This window comes from Berghia stephanieae, chromosome 5 (genome assembly GCF_034508935.2).
Source record: "Berghia stephanieae isolate SIO BIC M18660-M18661 chromosome 5, UCSD_Bste_1.3, whole genome shotgun sequence".
Lineage (NCBI taxonomy): Eukaryota > Metazoa > Mollusca > Gastropoda > Nudibranchia > Aeolidiidae > Berghia > Berghia stephanieae.
The window spans coordinates 70,737,182-70,754,076 of record NC_088364.1 but is presented as its reverse complement, the minus strand read 5'-3'; the positions used below and the strand labels follow the sequence as shown (position 1 = coordinate 70,754,076).

At 34.6% G+C, this 16,895-nt stretch overlaps 1 protein-coding gene across 1 annotated transcript; it reads right to left on the bottom strand.

The window, feature by feature from the left end:
* Window positions 1-2,458: 2,458 nt before the first annotated feature.
* On the bottom strand, window positions 2,459-15,072 carry LOC144973533 (cilia- and flagella-associated protein 52-like). The gene is made up of 13 exons (XM_078916069.1): window positions 14,864-15,072; window positions 12,965-13,167; window positions 12,531-12,667; window positions 11,154-11,282; window positions 10,673-10,772; window positions 10,069-10,352; window positions 9,636-9,702; window positions 8,305-8,417; window positions 7,508-7,656; window positions 6,856-7,010; window positions 5,225-5,403; window positions 4,374-4,611; window positions 2,459-3,807 (listed from the first exon to the last, which is right to left on the bottom strand). Exons 1-13 carry the CDS (start codon window positions 14,928-14,930, stop codon window positions 3,658-3,660), a joined length of 1,971 nt encoding a protein of 656 aa, XP_078772195.1. The 5' UTR covers window positions 14,931-15,072; the 3' UTR covers window positions 2,459-3,657.
* Between the last annotated feature and the right edge of the window lie 1,823 nt (window positions 15,073-16,895).

Below are 16,895 nucleotides of genomic sequence, written 5' to 3'. Positions count from 1 at the left end.
AAGTTACAGCACTAGGAAACAAGTATGAGCTATAGGGGTAGATTAAGAAAAGTAAGGACATACAGAGGACACCACACTACAGAATGAGTGTGAGGTGGGTGGGTGAGGAGCAGAGCGTGTACCACTCATCGGTGGGTTCTGTCTCCTGCACCTTAAGAGGAAGGGGTCCCACCTACTCCCTAGCCCGGTTATACCGCCGGGGACTCGGTCGCGCCCATAACAAACTCAGTAGAAACAGGGAACACCACGGGAAGGTGCTGTTATGGACACAATAATGCATGAGAGGCCATATGCAATAATCTCTGTCAGACAGGATTACGCGGCAATCAATGCACCTGGAAATGAGAGGTGTTGGGTTCGAAATGCACATCAATTTCCTTTCAGCAAGCGGGACGTCCGGCCCAGACCTTGCAGCTCCCCTGACACATTCTCTATAGTGAAATGGTATCCAAATCCTGATATTTTTTTTTTTTTTTTTTTTCTCCCTTTTGCCATTAGTAATTAAAAACTCACCTTAATAACATTAATATTGATAAAAACTCTGTATGGTGACATTGATACATGGTAATTTCCCACTCCTAATCTACAATTGGGGCAAAAGTTATACTCACCTTAATAACATTAATTTTGATAAAAACTCTGTATAGTGACATTGATACATGGTAATTTCCCACTCCTAATCTACAATTGGGGCAAAAGTTATTGTCCAATGGCCCAGAGGGATTGTCAAGCACCAGGAGAAGGTAAACACTCCAACCCGGCGGGTCACCAGAAGGCAGATAGGGGGATGCCCCATAATGGGGTAGCTGCAAATAGTAAACGAGTAAGCATGGGAGGCCGTTTGGCAAGGCTGAGTACCCATCAGCCACCCTTACTAGGGTTACAGCCCTACTGCCTTGTGAGCAGGTCTTGGTTGACCTAAGGCTATTGAAGCAGATCCTAAAAGAAAAGCAAGATGAAGACAGAGCCACTTGGACAAAAGGCTCAAACAGCCCAGACAGGCATAACTGCCGAACCCGACAACTGGAGAGACATGCAAACACTCCAACAAATCATGATGCCATTGTCCATACCACAATGCTTGCTTTCCAACCACGATTTATAGCCAATTGAAAACACTTTATTGGCCGACAAATAATGTCCATTCCCCTCCGAACCTATTATCAGAGACCTGTCTCGCAGGTGAGGCAAAGTGTGACAAAAAGCTAGCTTTGTTGATGCTTTTCATCGCATGATGGTGCCACCTATGCCAGCTTTTTGTCTCAACTATGGAAGAGGCCTCAAGATTTCCCATATCAGCTTGTCCACGATTATCAATATACACTCCAGCACAGTTTCCATGAACTTCTCAGGAAATGCAAAAAAGGTCGAGGAAACTGTACCTTGCCATAACAACTTGGTGGTGAGGGGGGGGGGGGGGGGGCAGTGTGGCTCAGCAGTAGGGTCTGCTTTATACCCAAAAGATACCTAGTTCAAATATCCACCGCATTATATGGCCATCAGCAAGCCACCTGTCCCTTGCTTAATTCGGGGCGATGCGCTGCGGCTGCTTAATACAGATTGAGGATGAAGAAAGGGAACTTTATTATTCATGCAATTTATTGTTAAATATATGTGACATGTTACAATGGGTTGGTATGTGTGAGGGGGGGGGGGGGGCTTAACTGAATCACAACATGCAATTACTGTTTTAGCTAACCATTAGCAATTAATAGCGCATAGAATTGAAATTAGAACGAATGGCGAAGTGATAAGAATAATCTGAGAGGTGTTACTTATGTGGTATATACACATACTTGCAGTCTAGGTAGATTCACATGATACATACATAACTGGTCAAAATCACCAGACACATTTACAAACCCTTTAATTAAAATTTTTAATGTTGGCGGGTGAAATTAGTTCAAGGAAACCATGTGTTTAAGGTAAAAATTAGAGGAAGGAATGGAATGATAACAAAGAATAATAAGGAAAAAATATTTGACACATCCAAATGTGTTTGGGGAAATTGTACTTGAATATACAAGAGAAAATCCTACAGCATGGGTTTGAACCCAAAAAAAAAAAAAACAGTGATTGCAAACGAATACTGTTGATGCAGCAGTGCTGATGTAGTTTAAACAAAGTTGAGCAATCAACACGCAGACATTTGCCCTATTAGTAAAGAGCAGGGAAAGATTATTGTAGACAAGCTAAGAGATGCTTCTCAAGAAAGCAATGGCTGGCTCTGTCATTTCAAGAAGCAACATGGTGTTATTTTCAAGTTAGACTGCTTTGGTTGAAACCGCCATGGATTGCTGCAAAGAGACAGCCATAATTGTCTCATCAACTCAAGGCAAGAACTTATTAGTTGCTCTGCTGTAATGACAACTCTATAGCAACATTTTTTCCTGGTCCCAACAATGTCGATATAGAAACGTTGCACTATAATTGGGTATCAATTGAAAAAAAATGCTGATTTCTTTCATTATTGTTTATTTTCAATCCATACATGAGATAAATTAATGAGTAAAAATGCATCGTGTCAGTTTTGTTTTTTTTCATAATAAGTTTTATTTAATCATTCATAACTTTCTTTCCTAATGACTGTCAAAAAAAAAAAGGAAATAAAAAAGGAGAATCAATATATAATGTGAGACAAATTTGATGCTTAGCTTAAACTAAACATTTTTTTGATAAATAATTCTGTCCAAAATTGTAGCGGTGAACCATTATTGTTTTATTTAATTGGTATTTTTTCTTACTAGTTCCATCTTTTTTATTGTCTACATATAAAATCCAAGAAGCTTTCTATCATAAATACATAAGCATTTTTATTCAGATGAAATCTGAACTGAATTCATATACACAATGACAGTACACTATGAATGGAAATGGAAGTAAATTTTAATGATGTCAAAATAAAATGATAGTTTTATTTATGTGAATGTATACAAACACTCGTACACATATAATTTCGAAAAGCAATGATAAAAAATAAACGGTGGAATAAAAAAAAATTAAGAGAAGCTTGTTAATTATAAATTGTTTAATTATTTTGGAAACAATTTTAAGGCTACTTATTCATATAAAAATATTACTGTACATTTTAAAAACGCATTTTAGCAAATTCAATTCAACACATCTTCATTCACTCAATTCTGTTTTTTTCTAACTGTAAAACAATCGTCTTCATGACAGAAACATCTCTTTCATATTCAATTAAGTTTTTTTTAAATCAGAAGAAATAAATTCTATAAGATTTAAACCACATGAATTAATCGGTTTTGTTACTTTTCCAGTTTGTTTTCTACACAGTCCATATGTACGCACTGTCATCGTAGATTGTATTGTCCATAGTAAAATTGCTTTTGTCCAGTAAAAATCAAATACATATAAAAAAGTATATTCCATGACTGATCTGTGGGAAAAAAAACCAATCATAATCCAATAAACTTGAAAAAGTGAACTATCTTAAAAGATACATCTCTCATTTCAATCAGAAAGACATCTTGTGTTGAACACTGCCTAAATAAATGATATATATTATTTGCTGAATATAGATGATTTTTTTTTTTCATCTACAAGTATCAGATCATACAAAATGTTTCAATCATATTATTCTCGAACTTTATGACATTAAATAATTGATTTCGATGAGATATATAATATTCATTTCTAGCAAATGGGGAATTTCCATTGCAGGATTGCTCCATCGTCACTGACACTGACAATACTCTTGTTGTTTGGAGCGATACGGATTCTTGAGATAGGAGCACTATGACCTTTGCCTACATGGGTGACCTCTCCTTCTTTGTATAACCAAACCTGAAATTACAGGATAAAACAAGTTTTTTTGTATAAACTTCTGTGAAAGAAAAAAAAATTGGATGATCCAAAAATGTGATTTTACATTTTACAAATCAGTATCTATACAGTGTTATGTGAATTTATTCTTGATTGCTTTGAAACTCTTCGTTTTCAGTATGTGAGTAAAAGTAAATTGCATACTAATAAACTGTATATCATCAAACAAACAGAACCCAAAAACACCGAAACAATAATAGACGCGAGCTACCATTATTCAGTTTGGTAAGTAAAATCCAATCATTGAGAAGGAAATTTCAAAGATCTCAAGGTTGCTGGTCAGAAACAGAAATACCTTTAGAGATCATTGGATGGACTCAGTTCATCACATGATATACTTGGACAAGTTTGGATACGTTTTCAACATACCAAAATAATAAACTGAATTGTTATGAATGATATTAAATGATGATTTTATCACATATGTAGATACATTTCATTTCAATTAAACATCACAGAAATGAGGCAGATTTAATGAGATGATTTCATTTTATTTTTTCAATATGATAGAAACATGAGGTACATACTTTGAGGAGTTTATCTTCGCCTCCAGTCACAAGCATTCTGGAATCACAACTGATGTCCATGAAGTTGATGGATCCTGCCTTTGAACCATCCAGTTCACGGATCATGGATCCATCAAAGGTTTCCCAGTAGGCAAGTTTTCGGTCAGTGCCGCAGGTGACAATTTGGACTTCTTCCAGACCATAGCAAACACTCTTGAAGAGGGTGTTGGCAAAAACAACGTTTTTGCGAATTCCTTTACTGTAATATAGGAAATTTCAACTGATTATCAAACAAACCATTCATAATGTATTCCTTTTTTTTTCGTTGAATTACTCATACTATTGTATGTGTATGTGCTTATGATCACGAGTGTGTGTGTGTTCAAAGGTTAGCGTGTGTATGTATGCATGTTCAATATTACAATGTCCCACTGTAGAAGCAGCTTTATGTTATCATCAGACTTAAGGAAAAGCTGTCTGTATCATTTCCAAAGTTGTATAGACAATTAGAAATGAACACAATTTAAAACTTTTGTTTTGTCAATCATTAAAACGTATCAAACTAAAACATTTTGAAAATCAGCATTCTCCTTGATTAAAAAATAAAAACAAACGCGCCTTATGGTTGATACTTACAAAACACAATTGATTAAAAGCGAGGTAATGTGTTAAAAGCTTCATACTAAACAATATTAAAAGGATAATATGTTTAAATCTTCAACCTTTACCATTCATGAAATTTGCTCCTTATTGATTTTTACAATAGACATCATCATTATCATCACCCCTCATGCCTGTTATTCTTACTCCTCCAGATTTCATACTATTCCAAGTTTCTCTTTCTTCAAAATTTATAGTTAACAAACTCTTACACTAAATCCCAAATGATTGTGGTGCCATCTCCACCAGCGGATGCACATTCTTTGTCTGATGAGTGAATCACAATCTCTGACACATAGTTCTTGTGTTCCTTCATACTGTGCCGCATGTCTACCCGCATTTCCCTCTTGCCTTTGAAGTCAACACCTTTGATGAAGTCCCAAACACGGACCTGAAGTTTTAAAAATCATTTACATTGCGAAATATAATCCAAAAATTATTCAAATGTTAAAAACCAATTAAATCTTCAGATATATATATATATATATATATATAATTTCATATATACAGTGCAGCACAAAGACCTCGAAATCAGGAAAATCTTGAACAATTTTATCTCAATGCCATGTTTTAATCCCTCTATATTCATAATACTAGCAACATGAAAATATTGAACACTGTAGGAGGCAAACACGGAAATCTTGAACAAACTGGACCTTCACTTTTGCATTTGTTTATAAAATTCTTTTGTCTACGTTTCTACTGCATGGAAACGAAAGCTCTCCATTAAAATGTTTTTAATTGAGCTTTTATATAGTGCAACATCCACTAAACATGCTCAGGGCACTTTACAAGGTGTCCCTGGACAACAGCAACACTTGACATGTAGGACGGGACATGATGCATGTTAGGCAATATATATAATTTGTTTCGGAAAGAGACATGCTGTTAACGGCCGGGTACTCATTTTACACCTGAGTGCGATGAGGGAATGTGAGTAAAAAGCCTTTTCCAATGACTCAACTATTCACCAAGCCAGGCTCGAACCCAGGACCTTCCCTGTGTGTTAACTGTACGAGTTAATGTGTTTCCACATGCGTGTATGTGTAGAGCATGTATGTGAGTGGAGAGAGGGGGTGTGGGAGTATGTTTGACCCGTGTCATATGCATGTGATGCTTCACTCTATCTAATCTGTACCAGTAGGGGGAGACAAGAGAGGCAGTGATGGCATGAAATTGTTACTGTTATGTCTTAAAATCAAAGAAGTGATTAGGGGTGGGGAAGATAGGGTGAGAAGAGAAGTCCACTGGAGTTGAGTAGTAGTAGTCATTAGGTACCGGATTTATATAGCATAGAAATAAAGACGTCAAGTGCTGAGTGTGTAATCAACAATGCCATGTGCTGACTTTGTCACCTTTTTATAGTACACCGAAAGAGGAACATTATACCGTCTGTTATTGAATTAGACAAGACACACTAAAAGCGGCACCTCATTATAATGAGATCCTACCAAAACCATCGACATTTACCCCATCATATTCTTCACATTCTTCGTAAAATACTCAATACGGAAAACTAGTAAACACAGAAATCTCAAACAAATAGGGCTGGTCCCAGCTTATTCGAGATTTCCTTGCTGCACTATATATCTTTGTCCAAAGCATTGCTAACTGTTCAACCTCTGACATCCTCTAAACTATGTTAAAATATTATCTTAGTTTCAAAACAGAAGATATATCTTTTCAATAATAAAGAGGATAATAAATTAACCATCTTCGACTGTGTGAAATCTAGACTAAATAATATCATGTGAGGCAAAAAAAAAAAAAGAAAAAAAAATCACTATAACTTTAGCTTTTTTTTAAAATGACAAAATCCCTCTACTGGGAGTGAAAATCTTACTGTTCCCTCTCCACCTCCACTGACGATGCAACCACCACAACTTGTTACAGCAACAGCGGTCACTCCTTTGTTGTGAGCATCCATGACAACGTGCTTCAGTTCAATTGCACCATCTTTATTCAATCCAAATATTCTGATTTTTCCATCACTCCATCCTAAAAATGGAATGTAAAGAAAAAGAAGAAAAAGAAAGAAACAGATTTTTAAAAATAATTACCTCATCTCTATCACTGCTAACAAAAGGAATTGCCAGGATCTAAGTGTGAAATAAATTAGCAATGGGATGGTAAAAAAGTTTTTTACCCTCTTGTACTTAAATGACTTTACCACTATAAAATCCCTCTGAGATGAGCAAAAATTACAGCTTCTAGGAAGACACAAAACCATCATGTCAAAGATGAAATGACATTACTAATATGCCATCAGTTCACCAATAAATCCTATGTGAACATTCTGATTAACCGAAGCACAACATTCGATTATAAAATTGGTCATTTAGTTGTTCTATAAATATGAATCCCCGTTATCTGCCTCTGAATAAAAGTAAAAGAAATGCGTCTTAGCTTGGGTATGATATTTAAGGGTCTCAAGTAGTTTAAGTATGTTTTTGCATTATACTCATAAATATAATGAAAACATTATGAAAACCAACCTGAAATGATGTCTTTTCCGTCTCTTGTAATAGCTATACATTCACATGTTTGATTGGCCAATGTATATCTGCGCAGCTCTTGCCCGGTAAGCAAATTCCATGTTCTGATTTCCCCCTTCTGGCATGTCAGGATTAGCTGATGTGCTCCACTGATTGAAATAAAGAAGAGAAGTGAATAATTTTTTGGGTTTTTTTTTTCATATTTTTAATTTTTTAAATAAGAATTGGTGTCAGAATCCACTGCAATTTCTTATTCTTCTTAGCGAGTTAATTTCAAGAGTTATGCAATTTTAGCCTTATGAATTCTAATGATAAAGAAGAGAACTCAATGTTTTACAAAACAAAAATAAACTAATGTAAATCAAACTATACGATAATGGTTCGTCTCGACGTGTACTTATTTGCAGGTCTGATAAAACAAATTGTTATGGGCTTATTGTTGTAATGGAACTACTCTCAAACCAACGCAAAATATTTGTCCATTACAACAATGTTAATAAGTCAGGCCCATAATTGCATTTGGTTATCAGACCTGTTTTATAGGTTCAACAATAGAAATAATATTTAATAATAAATATGAGAAATGTAGAAGATTATAGGAATGCAGAAGGTTTTAGGTAGATAAAAGTGTAAAATAATCTCTTGATAAAGACAATTCAATTACCAAAAAACATAATAATAAATAAATAAAAGATTGTCTTTTCTCTAAACTTACGGTTTAATAAATGTGGTGTTATGTTGCTTCAGTGCAGCAATCAGACTAAAATAGTTAATGAAAATGTTGATGAATGACTTACAATGGGAAAATGACGTCGCTGACTTTGCATGAGTGACAAGTCTTTACAAGATCTGCCTTGAAGTCAGCAAACTGGAACTTGTACACTTGTGAGTGGGCTGTGCCAACAAAGAACTGTTCCAATGGAGGGGGCGAGGAAGGAAGAAAGCTCAAGAGAATTAATCAAACAATTTAAATTATTATGTATATACCCTTAAAAGAAAATCGATTCATACATAATATAAGTTATTATTGATGAAGCTGAAGTGTAAAAAATAAACAATGATTTGGAGCATAGCCTTCCTGAAATCATAGCCTAAGTATAAAAAAAATTCAGTTGCCAAACACCGTGAAACATCTGTGCACCTTGTGTGAGTCTCAAAATTCCACTTTTTATTGGATGTCCGCTATGTCAAGAGGTGGGGTCCAGAGCCTTAGTAGTATCCAAAACATCTTTAAAAATCATTGTAAACAGTCCAGTTGCAAAGGACAACGATGTTTATTAGTTCTTTACTAATTTTTCCTTTATATTTTATTGTATAAATTGTATGTTAATAATTCTCCATTTTACCAGTATTGTCAATAATAGGGGCATATTGCTCCATGTTATTTATGATAAAATACGAATTCCGCAAATTATTCTTCCTTTTTGAAAATTCTGATTTGAGAACCATAACCTTGACATCAGAGTATTTTTATTGATCATGTTGACATATGAATAAATATAACGAACTGGAGCATAGTCTTCATGAATCTATAGCCCAACACTGGCCAAAATATTACGACACAATACAAGACAATGATCACCTAAACAAAGAGAGCAGCAAAATGTCTTTGTAATAATACAACCAATGGGATCATATCTTTCCTTAAGCACTACTGACTATAACTCACTTTTAACTTTCATTTGGTGATCGTTGTAACATTTATTGTGTTGTTTGACTGTATTTGAATTTGTCTTGGACTGCAGAGTTGCGCACTTTATGTTGTGCATAGGTTGGGTGTGAGTGTGAATGTTGGATATGCGAATGTCCGAACTTTTAGGACTTTTTGCCTCTTAAGAACACCATAAGAAAAATATGTTAAATGAGTTACAGAAAATCTTCATCTGAGCGTAGTCGCTTCTTGACTAACAATAATATTATTTGAAATAAAACACATTAAAAAACTATGTCCAAGCTGACTGGTTACATCGTCACCTTGTTTTGCAATATAATTTTTTGGGCAGTGCCAAGTTATGAGTTTATGAAGGTTGCACCTTGAGTCACTAAGCATATGAAGAATGAGAACTAAAGTCACAACCAAACACAAAGTTCACATTAAACAATTTTCAATCACTTTCACAACACATACCTGATGTCCTGGGCCTCTCTTTGCAATGGATGTAATGGCTGAACACTCTTGTTCATGTTTCCATGGCCTAAGGATAAAATGATACAAAAGCACGATTATGAAATATCAACAACATTAGCACATGTGTGAAGTCAAAGACAAGGAGTGCAAGTGCCAACCTTGCCTAAATAACTCGCATCATAAGCACACTTAACACCTCTGGAAACAAACGCCGGCTATCAAAATGCCTTTACACTGACTGTCTTGATCGATGATTTATCATGACCACATCTGGTGACAGTCTGAGCCTTTCCTTCCCTTACCACACTTCCAGCACCATGACGTCACCACAAGTGGACAACTTGCCTGTCCCTAAATCTGCCCCTATAGCATTTCAATGAACATTTCAATATATTATATTATATTCAAATGAACTGAAAAAAATTACACATACGTGGCATCCTTCCTGTGTTTGAATGTTGCTTTCACTTGATTCCCATTCTCAAATGTAACCCCAATATCATAGTTTCCAACAATGCCACTGCCAGTTCCAACCAACATATTAAATCCCTTGTCTGTCAGCTTGACAAAACTAAGAGCGGTCACACCAAGACTGAATTTGTCTTTAGCTGGAACCTCAAACTGGAGAATGTTGGAGCTTTTGTTGATGCAGAGAATGTCACCAGTAGTTGTTCCACAGAAGAAATATGGTTTGTTTTTATCTTGATCATCCACCATCTGAAAAAAAAGTATTTATTTAGCTATTACATTAAAATTCAGTTTGATGTTTTGGTGGTGGTGGTGGGGGGGGGGGGGGGGGCTCGTTTATTTTCTCTTGTATGACAGTTAACTTCACTAAATCTTAATTTCATAAAAATTTTTATCACTGTGATTTCAAATGTGACACCCTTTTTGTTTGCTTAAAATAAAACTATCCTTCCATAATTTTTTTTTTAAAAATCAGGTGAGAGTTTTCATGATAAAAGATACATGCGTACTTAATTTATAGCTATCAGTAAGTCTAAGTTTTATATGCAAAACATTATCACAAATCTTACTTCAATGCATTCAATGATGCGTTTGAATCCACCAAGGTTGGTGTTAGAAGGCCGAATTTTTCTATTTTCTCTATCAAGGGTCCATACACGGAGAGTATTTCTGCAATTAAAAAAGAAGATCTCCATTACAGAAATATTATATAAACAATGTAAATATCAATTTTCAACATGGTTCAGTTGATTAGTTAAGCAAACTGTAAATATCTCATGGATTTATTTATTTATTTATTTTAAAACTAGCACACTGTGTCGAAAATGTTTTATATTGATTGACAGTTATAACTTTAATAGTTGAAGGATTGTTTAAAATAATATTCATCTTCTGAATCTACATTTCAAGCTAAAACTTTCATCACAAGACTCAAAATAGTAGTTAAGATGAATGCTGGATTTAAAAAAATGATCGTTCACATGAAACAATTATTATATTTTTTGCCTTTACAAAAGAAAGCTATATCAATTTAAACAAGAAAGTACTTACTCCCCACCAGTTACGAAGACATTATCGCTCACTTTTGATGTTGCAAGGCATGTGGTTATTCCTGCACTCTCGACTTGAGCAGGAGATCCACAAATTGGTTCTTTTGTTTTCATGTCCCAGACAACAACCCTGTTAATGATCGTATATAAATATACATGAGTTAAATGTTAAAGCAGGATAAAACATTGTATTTGTAGATGTACATCAATTCATTTTTAGGATTACAACGCTGTTCAATTTTTAATTGGATTTACCAATGGTAAATTTTAGTGTTCATATGAAATTTGTAAAAAATAATTCGTGAAACATAATATTATGTTAGCATTCCTTTTGAATAAAAACTAAAAATCAATTCTTTAAACTTTTTTCCTCATTCAAAATCAAAGTGATATAAATGTGCTTGGCCTGCCAGGTTCAATAAAAAATGTCTCAAGCTTTGAGGACTTGTCGTTATTCAAATTATAACACTATCTAGCAAAACTTTCATTGACATTTAAAGCAATAAATTAACAATTTTCTGAAAAAGTGTGTATGAAACAGTGCCAGACAAAGCAGATAGAAAAATAGAAAAAAAAAAAACATCACAAAAAATCATCCTGCCTTGACTGGGGATTGAACCTCAGACCTCTTGATTACAGAGGTTCGATCTCCAGTCGTGGCAGGCTCATTTTTGGGGATTATTTTTTTTCTTAAATTTTTCTCTCTGCTTTGTCTGGCACTGTTTCATACACTCTTTTTCGTATCTTTGTCTTACACAAGCGCCTGTTCCTTAATTTGTCACTTTGATGTTTATAATTTATAACTAAAAATAAATCTGAAAACAAATAAATAGCATATGGAATTTTTACAGTCAATATATGGCAAAATAAATGCAACACTCAAAAATGATGGTGCGACATATATGAAATTATTTATAGGCACTGATGCTGCTGAATGGTTGTTCTATCAAAATATCGTTATTCGTGTTTTGGGAGAATCTGACAGTATTACTTCTCCAAACCACGATCTGGAAACTTACTTACAAATTAATCTATGTGTCTTAAAGACACTTAATGCTCTAGATGCCTTTAATTGTAACCATCAAAGCAGTATTATGTCAAGAAGACATTTGTAGTTGACGTTGAATTTATAGCCAAAATTTTTTAAAATAAGAGCTAATCTCTATGTCATGATGGAGATTAAATACCATTTCATAAATTGCAAAACACTTAAAGTTCGTAGTTCTTATCAAGTTCATTCTAAATTTACTTTCAGTTGTCTGATTAATCCTGACAAAAATACCATGTTGAGACAATGTGTCATAATTTATCTTACAATCAAGTTCAATTAAATAGTAATTGGCTATTCAATTATGTTTTTAAATAGTAAATTACTTACGATCCATCATCTTGTCCTCCCAGGGAAATCACGTACATGTCATTTTGAGAGAAGGCCAAAGACTGAACTTTCACCTTATGGAGTTCCCACTTCTGAATAGCCTTTTTGGTGGCAAAATCCCACAAAATGATGCTAGCCTAGATGTAAAAACAATTTTAAAACAGATATCAGAATTTTAAAAAAAATTTAAGTCCAATTGCAGTTTTTACATGCTCAGTAGAAGTGGGGAATTGTTTTTTTTTCTTTGGCAAATTTTCTTTGTTTAAAATTATGCAAATCCATATGAAGTTTAAACCATGAATTGTTATTCTTCCATATTTATTTTGTTGTGATTTTTTATTTGATTTGATTTTTTTTTTTAGACAGACTATTTTCCTTACATAAAATCACCAGCTTTTACATTAAAATCATATCAAAGAATTTATCAAACTCACCTTAAAGCCCATGAATGTTTCCTGCCCTGAAACAATGTATCTCCCATCGTGAGAGACGGCAATACAGGTGACATTGTTTGTGTGGTTTGATAGAATGCATTGTTTGGCATCTTTTGTGATGTCTTCAACGATTATGTTGCAGCCCAATGGATAAATGATGTGTTCTCTATCGGGGTGAACTATCAAACCACCTGGAACTTTGCCTAAAAAAAAAGAAATGATTTAGAAATATAAAAGAAAATCAGTAGAATAAACCCTTTTTTCAATTATTAATTATCAATCTCTTTGATTTTTTGGGAAGAAACATTTTTTGAGTATAGTGATAAGCTCCACCCCTAGAGCAAGACGACTTACTAAAGTTACTTAGTGCTATTGGTGGGACGCGAAACACGAACCCTTAAGTTGAGCCATGTTACTCTTTTGTAAATGCTTATGCTCTAAACCATTTACAAGAGTCCAACGGTTATTTTCTTCTTTAGTCTCAGTTTTTATCATAATGTTAAAGAACCTGATTGCACCAAACAACATTACAACATGTAAGGTGGACACCGACACAAGATTTACCAATCTTTGTTGCTCACTCAGTTTACTGGCCCTGACGATGTCGCCTTTTCTACATGAACTCTTATTGAGGGATGGGCATTTTACTAGCATGTCTCAATGAGTCAAAAATAATTTATTTCTTTAAAAAAAAATTTACAATATCAATCACAATAAAGTGGTCATCTGTGGAAAGAGAACACTGAGCTCAACAATAAATGGTATTTGTCTAAGTTTAGGAAGTAAAAGAAACTGTAATCCGAACAAAGAAAAAACTTCACAACTTAAAATACTTTCAAAAAGAAGTGGTCCCTGCTAAGAAAAATATCTTACATATTTTTCGTTGCAAAGATGTTTGTGCTGAGGGATTTCATTTAAAAAATCAAATATCTAGTACAAAATCTACTTTTAAAAGAATCATATTTCTTAATATTTTGTCCCAAAAATAAAGGAGACAGTCAATTTTCAGAACAGCACTAGCGAATCTAAAGCGCAAGTTATAGCGTGTCAATCAGGATGCCCCAACCAACAATCTTTGAACACCAGAAAATCTAATTCTCCTTTTCGCTTGAAATAACAACACCCCCACCTCCTACACAGATGTTTAAAAATCTTCTCTTTTTTCCTCCTCCCCCGCCTCACGGGATTAAAAAAATTCACGAAAAAAATGGCAAACCATTTGCTGAGCAAAATTGCACAACTCAACAGGGACCACTTATTTTTGAAAGTCCCCTTTGTTGATTTGAATCATCACTTAAAATTATGATTAATGCCTTAGAATGGATTAAGTGACGTTTAATTTGGTTAAACAAACATAGTGAAATTTAAATTCTTTGTCTGAATATCATTTAGGACCTAGTAGATTTGTGCCATTTGGCCTCGCCTGGGAGCTGAATTGCATTGGCTTGTAAGCAAAGCTTTACTTTGAAAAGAGCAGAAACGTCCAAAGGGCATTGATAATGTATTATTATTACTATTGAAAATATCAGTTCTACCATTATGATATAATGTGAAACGTCTCAAGTGGCGATGGTAAGAGAAAATGATTAATCTTTTTCGATGTGTGTAATTAAAGTCGTCTGTCTGTAGTTGTAGTACAGGCACTAGAGAACAAACGTCGTCGGTTATGTTAAATGTTTCGTTATATTTTTGACATACACGCCGATCAAGTTAACCACTAATTCAAATAAAATATTATAATTAAAAATAATTTGCATTGGCTGAAAATGAAAGTGTCTGTCCAAGCGGTGACCCACGCTACGGCTACGGCTATTTCTATTTATTCATAAATTTTCATAATAAGACGGCGGTGTCAGTTTAAGGAATAGTTACAACATTTTTAAAAATCACTGCTCCTACCGTTAAAGCCAATTATTCTTTCAAGCTCCAGATCTCTGGTTCCCATAATTTCGTCTTCTCCTGACATTTTATCGGTTTGATGATGAGAAATTCAAGACAAACGCGATTTTTCACAGAGGAACACTCAACAGATTGTTGAAGTGATGTTGTTGTCAAGGGAAACAAACATGGCGACACTTTGCGTTCCTAGCTTCAAGGGTTAATAACTCTTATCGTTCAAACGTCGAGACACCCATTATTATTCCCCTTCCTAGACCTCTCTCTCTCTCTCTCTCTCTCTCTCTCTCTCTCTCTCTCTCTCTCTCTCTCTCTGTTGACAACAGCAGCAGCAACAGCAACAACAACAACAACAACAACTCTCTCTCTCTCTCTCTCTCTCTCTCTCTCTCTCTCTCTCTCTGTTGACAACAGCAACAACAACAACAATAATAATAATAATAATGATAACAATTTTTCAATGGTATTAATGTTATCTATATGTACTGGCAAGATTAAAGTTTATGCTTATGCGGGAAAGAACAGTAAATCCATTCAGCACTCAGAAACCATGACTTGACGGTTTAGCGGACTCTTTAATTGAATACAATCATAACATGTGGGCCATATACCGTTCATTCATTCATTTCGCTAGAGTGAACAATGGACTTTTGAAACACAATATGCATTAACAAAAATTGCTATCACACTTATAAACCCCAAGGCTCATTCAAATCAAACCAAATCCATCACATATTGTTATTATTACACTGTGTAACTTATTGCACATCCAAAATAATAGTTCCGCAAGAAAAACAGCCCCCCCCCCCCCCCCCCCCCCCCCCCCCCCCCCAATACCTATCACGAAGAGGTACAAAAAAATAAAATATAAAATTCTCTTTTACTTTCCCTGAGGAAAATCATTAGGGTCCATATTCCACAGGCAGAGTGAAATAACCCAGGCATCTGCCGCAGTTCAGCACCGCAAAGTGAGCTAGGTCGAGGTTGCATATTCGATGCACATAGCGACGAGAGAGCCACATACCAATGACCAATATACAGACCAAAGAGAGGGGAAAACGAACTTGATACCGTCTGGGTACGAACCAGACTCTATACCTATGTGCCGCCCCGATTAAAGCTTAACAACACTACCAAACTCTGAGAAAACTTGGTTTTTTTTTCTTCTTGTTTTTTGTTTGTTTGTTTTTGTGTTGTGTTGTTTTGTTTGTTTGTTTATTTTTTGTTTGTTTGTTTATTGGTTGTATTTTTGCTTTGTTTGTTGCTTTTTGGTTTCTTTTGGTTTGTTTGTTATATATATTTATTTTCTTTTGGTTTTTGTTGATTTTGTTTTTTGTTTTTTTTTTTTTTTTTTTTTTTTTTTTTTTTTTTGGTTTGTTTGGGTTTTTTTTTTTGTTTGTTTTGTTTTTTTTTTTTATTTGTTTTATTTTTTTTTTTGTTTTATTTTTTTTTTACTTCAACTGTAAGCCATAAAAATACTTTTAAAATCCATGGATGAAAACAATCCTTAACTTGTCGAATAATCTCAAACCTGTGACTTCAAAGAACTACGAGAGACAAGATACAATCAAGATTGTGTACGTAGCCTTCCTCAATGCATAACGCTAACGTGACAATTTTTTTTTTAAAGCTGTTATATTCATTTTTGTTTATTAATTAAAATGGGAAGAACGACGACCTTTGAGTCTTTTGTAATAAAAGAAATTGTATTTATTCTCCGACATTAACTACAAAGGGAGGGGGTGATTTGGGGTGGGGTGGGGGGGGGGGTCCCGATATCTCAGTTAATAGATCACCAGCTTCACACGTACAGGGACTGAGATTGATCCCGGGTGAAATCGAGATTAATAAAAAAAAATTTTTGACCATCTTGTCCACCAAGCAGTGATAATAAGGTGGCTGACATACTATCCAAAGGGTAGCAAGCAACTGCTATTGTCCGTTTCACGTTATAAAAACGGGGATAAACCCCGGCTCCGTGGGTCTAATGGCCCTGCCCTAATAGAATATTACATAAACTAATAATAATGGGATA